General features: G+C 41.2%; 1 protein-coding gene across 2 annotated transcripts; it reads left to right on the top strand.

Moving 5' to 3' along the window:
- Window positions 1-20: 20 nt before the first annotated feature.
- Window positions 21-7,696, top strand: RNFT1 (ring finger protein, transmembrane 1). 2 transcript variants are annotated; one of them, XM_085078481.1, is made up of 9 exons: window positions 21-116; window positions 1,823-2,223; window positions 2,544-2,620; window positions 3,220-3,320; window positions 3,915-4,068; window positions 5,070-5,228; window positions 5,990-6,055; window positions 6,497-6,598; window positions 6,785-7,696. In XM_085078481.1, the coding sequence occupies exons 2-9, from the start codon at window positions 1,863-1,865 to the stop codon at window positions 6,917-6,919; spliced, it is 1,155 nt and encodes a 384-aa protein (XP_084934607.1). In that variant the 5' UTR covers window positions 21-116; window positions 1,823-1,862; the 3' UTR covers window positions 6,920-7,696. The 2 variants fall into 2 exon arrangements, with proteins under 2 accessions (XP_084934607.1, XP_084934606.1); XM_085078480.1 differs by lacking the exon at window positions 21-116 and adding an exon at window positions 492-585.

Raw genomic sequence — 7,696 nt, 5'->3', positions numbered from 1 at the left:
TCCTCCTCCTCCCCTCACGGCTCCTCCTCTTCCTTCCCCCGCCGCGCCCTCTGCCAGCCCCTCGGCCCCGGCGATGGCGGCGGGCGGCGGGCGGGAGGCGCTGGGCGCCCCGTGAGGTACCGGGCAGGGGCGGGAAGGGGCTGCCGCCCTGTCCCTCACAGGCGGGGCGGGCGGGGGACACGGGGACGCGGCGCCGGGAGCAGCCCTCCCTTCCCGGTCTGGGGGTCCCGGGGGTCTCAAAACACCCGAGGGGTTCTCGGTACAAACCTTCCTGAGCAATTCCCGGCGGTTCAGACCCTGCCGGGGTCCCGGCGAGGTGCGGGAGGAGCTGCCGGAGTGCGGGGGGAGCAGCGGCCCTGGGAGAGCCGGGGAATGTCTGAAGGGCCTTTATCAAGAGCTGTGTTTTAGCTAGTTTTTTTAGGGAGAACAAAATCTGGGTGCGTGCGGGAGTCTTCTCTGAAATCTCGTTTAATAACTCGGCGGTTTGGAAGTTTGCTCGGCGCAGGGGTGGCTGCGATCCTCCAGCTTTTTAAACAGCGAGCTGTCAGTTCTCGGCCGCGAAACACCAACTGCAGTGCACATGAGGTGTAGTTTTACTCCTTCCTCTTAAAACATCGCTCAGTAACACTGTTCACACAAGTCAATACCATCTCCAGTTCATGGGCTTTATTCGTGTGCACAATACAGAGTGAGGATTTTGGCTGTTTTTGTATGAGGTCATCTTTGGCCAGCAAAAAAAATACTACGAGCAGCACTTGTAAATATTACTAAATTCTCATATTCATATGTTAAAATGGTTTTACTCCTAATCTTCATTTTAAAGGCTAAAGGATTTGAGGTTTGTGCAAATGCATCCAGAACTTTTTGCTGTGCAAAACCAATTTTGCTTTTAACATTTTTGTATCCCCAGTGAAACTCGCTGTGGAAAAAAAATAATTTCAAAGGGGAACTTGTAAGAGTTTGAACAACAGGAAAAGGATTATAACAAAATTCTCAGTGTTTCAATAATGTTAACTGTAGTGACAAGTATTGTGTCAAATCCAGCTTCAAGGCATTCTCCAAAATCATTACCCTGATGTCACACCAGTCCAGAGAAGTTAACTCTTATTTGATCAGAGTAAAGACTGACAGAAAAGTGAAAAACTGCCCAGAAGACAACCAAAGGATGCCAAAGGAAAGATAAATCAGATCTCATTTGGCTGCATTTCATTTTTCACTCTTTTAAATGCTTCTTAGAAAATGGCCTAACCTGGTTCTGCTCCCTTCCCCAGACAGGATAATCTCATTAATCTCATAATGGCCCTCAGTTTTCAGCATGCACTGGCTTTTGACTGGATGTGTCTGAACCAGTGCTCACCAATTAATGCATGCATGGAAATGTACTCCTTGCTTCCTTCCCATCAGTGTTTGCTCCTTCTCTGGCCCACTGCTGTTGCTATTTTTGTGAAATTATGCTGTGCTTCCAAGATCTCTCCTGTACAAGCCAGTGCTGGACTCCTGTTCAGCAGCTCTTGCTGGGAAACGTGCACATTTCCCAGCAAGAGGGAAAGGAAAGAGGGAAGGAAATCATTTAATATGGGACAAGCCAGAAGGAAGGAAATCATTTAACATGGGACAAGCAAGAAGGAAGGAAATAATTTAATGTGGGACTTTTAACATGGGAGGTTGTCCTGTGAAGATGGGATGTGAACCACACAACAAACTCAGGCAGGATCTCGGAGAATCTTGCCTCCGTGCACTCAGTACAACCCATTGGTTTCTTTTTATTTCCCTGAACTATTTACCTCTTTCTTCAACTGTTCCCGTTTATATCCCGTTTTAGGAGACACAAACTAGAAAAAACTCCAGGCAAAAACCCCACCATGCAACCCAACTGCGGCCATCTCCACAACATCCAGGGCGCCAGCGATGACTCTCCCTCCTCGCCGAGGCTCTCCGAGGTTTCCTGCCACCCCAGCGCGGGGGATGTGCGCATCCAGCTGAGCTCCAGCGCGGGGGAATCCAGGGAAAACGCGACCTCCAGGGCCTCCAGGGCGGGCTCGCAGAGCCGCTCCCACGGACACACCCATGGGGAAGCGGCAGGGCTGGAGGATCCTGCCCCGGAGCTGGAGGAGCAGGGCGGCAGCTCGCTGTCGGAGCTGCGCTACCTCCTGCAGTGGCTGCACAAGAGCCTGCCCTACCTCCTGATCCTGTGTGTCAAACTCATCATGCAGCACATCACTGGTAGAGTATAACAAACAGACCCTCCTCCCTCCCCCCGCCCAAAAAATGTAGTAATAACCATGCCTGAAATGTAATTCAATTTATTTAGAGCTTTATTTTTATTTGCTTTATTTGTCAGAAAGAGAGATTTACTAAACTACATTTCAGTGGCTTCTGTTTCCTTTGCTGGCATATATACAATGTGCTTAATTATCCTGGCTTGAGAGTCTGAGCTATTAATTCTAATTACAAAGACATATTAGAAGTGGCTGCTTTTTAACCCAGTTCAGTGATTTTTTTTTTCCTTTTCATGTTTATAACTGATCCTATTTTCCTAATAGGCATTTCTCTTGGAATTGGGCTGCTAACAACTTATGCGTATGCAAACAAAAGCATAGTAAATCAGGTTTTTCTGAGAGTAAGTATCACCCTGTGCAACAAAATTCTTTAAGTTAACCAAGAAGTTAATCCATTTTTGACAGAAATGTGAATGGAGATAGTGTTTTATTTACTTAGTAATAGTATTAGGTATTGAGATGGAAGTAAAGTCTTAATGCTTCTGTACAGGGGAGCTTCTCAGATAATGAGGTTTGCAGAATTCAAAAAAAGGGTTTTTTTCCCTCTTGCTATTTGAAATCACTTTGCCTGATAAATTACAAAAAGCTTTTAAGGAATAACTTACGGAATAATATTTGCGGAATGAAATAGCAGTTGATAGTTTAAATTTTCAGCTCTGCATTCACTCCCTAAGGGAAACCTGTCATTTCTTCAGAGTGGGGTGGGTTTGGGTTGTCTTTAGAAAAAAACCTTGGTACAACTAGAAATTGGTAGGTTGAAAACATTAAAATTACTGCTTTACCTTTCCTCTGAGTTCTCCTATTTTCTGTGGCCAAAACCCACTAAGATAAAGTCCTCTGGCATTAACTGTTGAGGTGCAACAGACTTGGTGTTTGGGGATGTATTTCAGCACTGACTCTGAGGCAAGGCCTGCAATGTGTTTTCACAATTCCCTTGCAGGAACGGTGCTCCAAGCTGCAGTGCACTTGGTTGCTACTCTACCTAACTGGATCATCTCTCCTCTTGTATTACACCTTCCACTCCCAGTCCCTGTATCGCAGGTAAGGAGAGAAACAGCTTTACCCCATCATTAATTACTCAGACATTAACTGGGGACATTTTATCTGCTGTTTTTCTTTAATTGTGGCATTGGTTTCTCTTTCACTTTAATCTCCATTCCTCCCCTTCTGCCAAACTCAACAGGTGCTGTCCTTAAAAACAGTATGTTGGAATCTCTTAGACTCCATACTCGACTTAATGGCACTACTGTACCACAGGGAACATTCCTGGGTTTGATTCCCAGCTCTGACCCTTGGGAATACCAAATGTGGCATTCTGGGGCTCTGTGGAGTTGATTTTTCCCCCTTGACCACTCTGTAGCTGCAGTCTTGGCTGGAAACCAAAGGCTAAATGCCAAACTGAGACAGAAACTGAGCTCTGGTTGTGATGAAGATACAGCAAAGGAGGTTCCAAAATGGAAAGGCTGTCAGAGATCCTCAATGATCCATTTACAATGAGCAGTTCATTTTCTTACCAAATGTTCTCCCTTTGTGTAAACCAGGTTTCCTTTTTTAATTAAACCTGCTGTGATAATCTCAGGTTACAGTTTCCTCTAAATGGGGTGCTCCAGTAACTTCTGATACTTCTTTTTGTAGCTTAATCTTCTTAAGCCCCACTGTGGATTTTATGAACTTCTGGGAGGTACTTTGGATTGTGGGAGTCACAGACTTCATTCTGAAATTCCTCTTCATGGGCTTGAAGTGCTTTATTCTCCTGGTGCCTTCTTTTATCATGTCCTTTAAATCCAAGGTAAGGAAACAAGCTATAGTATTGCTTCCTTGTGAAGATTCTCTTACGGTAAAAGTAACTAATTATTAAATTCTACCCAGAGAAAAGTCTTTAATTAAATGTCTGTATATAATCCACCACTACACCGTGGGCAAGAAAACCCTGTGGATTTCATGTTCTTCTCTGCTTGGTGCTAAAAAAGGTTTTCAGTCTGATCTGAAACAATTGCTTGTATTATATCATTGGATAAATGGGTTTATTTCTGTCTCCAAGTTGGGGGTTGAAGAAACCTTTTATTTTCTGCACTGTAGGAATGTGTATGCAGGCAGTTGGCCTGGAGCAGCTGAAGCACAGCAAATTTGCTACATGCTCAACAAGAACTGTCAAGATTTTAAGATCTGCTCATGCAAACAGCTGGTTTTTTCTGTCTCTTCAAAAATAATCCTGAATATTCTTGTTAATAAATTTAAGCAATATTTGTGTCAGATTAAGGAATTTGATTCATAGCTTAATTTCTCAAATCAGTGAGGTTTAATAATTTTCTCAGAAGCTTACACTGATTGGTGGTGTATTTATTTTTATCTGCTTCCCAAGGTGAAGCAGGCAAAACCAATTACATTTTATCTTAAACTGGCAATTACTAGTGCTGGTTCATAAAAACTAAATTAACAAGTACAGTTTGATGTGGTAGCATTTGAACAGGATGTTTTGGGACATTTTTATCTCTTATAATGCACCAGAACAAGTTCTTCTCAGGTACAACTGGCTTCTCTAAATACAGATATATAATCAAGATCTCTGTGTTTTTCTATAGCAGTTCAGCAGTGAATTCTGTTACTATTACTTGAACAGCTGTGGTGAGAGTCATCATCTGGGATTTTTTTTTCATGCTTTACATTTAGTTTTTTCAAGATACGACAAGAAGCAGCTACTCAAAAGAATAACAATGCATCTTTTCTGTGTATTTTTGCAAATCCTTTGTGTTTTAAATCTTGAGCTATTCCTTTGCATGTCTTGCTTAGGGCTACTGGTACATGCTGTTAGAAGAACTCTGCCAGTATTACCGTATGTTTGTCCCCATCCCAGTTTGGTTCCGTTATCTCATTGCCTATGGGGAGCTGGACACTGCACTGGGATGGAGCCTTGGGATACTGCTGGGCCTTCTCTACCTCATCCTCAAAGTATGTGAGCTTTATATTCTGTATCAACTTTAGATAAACTTCTCCAGGGATTATTCTGCAGGAATATTCACTGCAGGGTCAGAGAGACAAATTAACGCTTTCCTTCTGAACTCACTGAAACTTGGTGCTTCAGTTAAACTGATCCAGCCTTCTAGGAAAACTGGCTCAGGACACTAAATCAACTTTTTCTGGCAATGGATTGGGATTGCAAAGCACCACAGACCATCAGCAGATACTGAGGAACTTGCAAAAATTAATGGCTAAGAGAATCACTGTTTTCCAGGAAACTAAATTTTCTCTCTGCAGGAGAATCCTGTGTGATGCTAAACAAGTTAAACTGTTCATACTGGTTCTCTGCTTCTCCTGAGAGCTCATGTGCCCCAAATGTAACCAGACTTGGGGATGAGTTTGGCTTTGAACATGACCAAAAACATCATCACACTCTGGTACCTTAATTACAGGACTAAAGACTACTGCAAATATGATAATAATGCTGATATATTTGCACTCCAGTACTTCATTTCAGAACCTCAACACTCTTTCTTTAAAAAACCAGACACCCACTAGGAAGAACTTCAGCCTAAATTCTTAGTTTGGTTACATATCAAACAACTGAAATAGGATCAGTCTGAACTATAGATGTATTTATCTTTCTTCCAACATCCAGCCAGCAGTGAGACTTCCAGTGCTGAAATCAAAAGCTTGGAAACTTTTTAGTTCATAGTGAAAAAGCATAACTGAAATTTTCTTTCCCCTTTCAGCTTTTGAGCTTTTTTGGACAATGGAGAAACTTCAGGCAGATCTTACGGATATTTTTTACACGCCCAGTGAGTACTGAATTTGCTTATGACAAAACCATAACCTCAATTTACATGCAAATCCTTTTAGAAATGTCTCATCCCTATTGGTTTTATTCTTCTAGCAATAAACAAATGCATTTTTAAATTAACCCCTGTATACACATTCTCCCCTCTCAGAGTCTGAATTTCTTGACTGCATGAAAATGTTGTCACCTCAACAACAACAAAATCACTTACAAAACAAAATCTGCTCTGCACAGCCCTTCAGATAAAAGGATGTGAAATAACCCTTTTTCTCCTGCTTCTACTTTAAAAAACTTGAAAATTAGCAATGTTTCCTTGGATTAGAGATTTAAGTTTTCCAGACATAGCAGCCCTTATTCCAAATTCCTTTCTGTCCTGGTATTTGGATTTGGCTTTTTCTTCCCCCTCAAAACTAATATTTGCTGAAAATCCTGTGTTTTCCAGCACTATGGGGTGCCAGCCAGCAAGAGACAGTGCTCTGAATCTGATGATATTTGTCCCATTTGCCAAGCTGAATTTCAGAAGCCTATTCTGCTGATCTGTCAGGTAATACACATAATCCCAATTATTTCTTTGGAAAATTAGATACTATTATAAACAACTGGTAAACAAAACTACATAAAATAAGTGTATGTTTGATGGTTATTTTTAGAAATCAGCCTGTACAAATAACATACCACCTTATAAATGGAAGAGCTTAGAAGCTCTAAGTTGTCATTCTTTTCATTACAGCACACATTTTGTGAAGAATGCATCTCTTTATGGTTTAACAGAGAAAAAACCTGTCCACTCTGCAGAACTGTTATTTCTGACCATGTTAACAAGTGGAGGGATGGAGCCACATCTATGCATCTCCAGATTTTCTAAAGCTTGTCAAACCATTTGCTTTCCAGTTTGTTTGTTCACACTAAGGTTTTTCAGTTTACTGCAGATTAAACTGTAGGTGGCACAAGGAAGGAGTTTCCAAATTCCAGATATCACGTGTTTAAAGCAGTGCAGAAAATGGTAACTTGACCTTTTTAAGTAGAGAAAACTTACATTTTCAGAATAAATGCAGAAAAGCCAACATTGCTTCACTTGTGATTCTCATAGGAAACAGTCAACTCCTTCAACTGTGCCACATTATTTCTTAATTCAACATTTTATTTGGAAAGTTTAAGTAGAGTTCCAGACTGTACTAAACTGTATTTATCCTTCTAACATGACTCAACCCAAAAGGTCAACCTACTGATTTTATTAAGATTATGAGCAGATTTTATACTCTGGACTACAGTGAGAATTAGAGCTGCTTGTCACTCTTGGCACTAAAGATCTTTAATTCTTGCCAGTAAATGACAGAAATGAGCTTATTAATGCACCTGGAACAGCATCTATTTCTCACTGCACCTGTAGATAAGCACAAGAATAAGACTTTTCCCCTTTAGGTTCTTGGATCCTTGGCTTCATCTTTTCGTTTTAAACCTACCACTGATGTTAGTTTTTTACTTAGCATTTTATAAAGCTGGTATTTTTAAAAGAAATCTTTTAATACTATATTTTTGTCATAACAGGAACCAGATTTTCTTACAGGGGAGAATCTATTTTATACTCTATTTGCAATCTGTAGTTTGCATAAAAATCAGAGAGAATAAATGCATTTGAATC

Source organism: Lichenostomus cassidix, chromosome 19, assembly GCF_008360975.1.
Source record: "Lichenostomus cassidix isolate B80296 chromosome 19, HeHo_3.0, whole genome shotgun sequence".
Classification (NCBI taxonomy): domain Eukaryota; kingdom Metazoa; phylum Chordata; class Aves; order Passeriformes; family Meliphagidae; genus Lichenostomus; species Lichenostomus cassidix.
The sequence above is the reverse complement of the archived record's forward strand: the minus strand, read 5'-3'. Positions and strand labels throughout refer to the sequence as shown.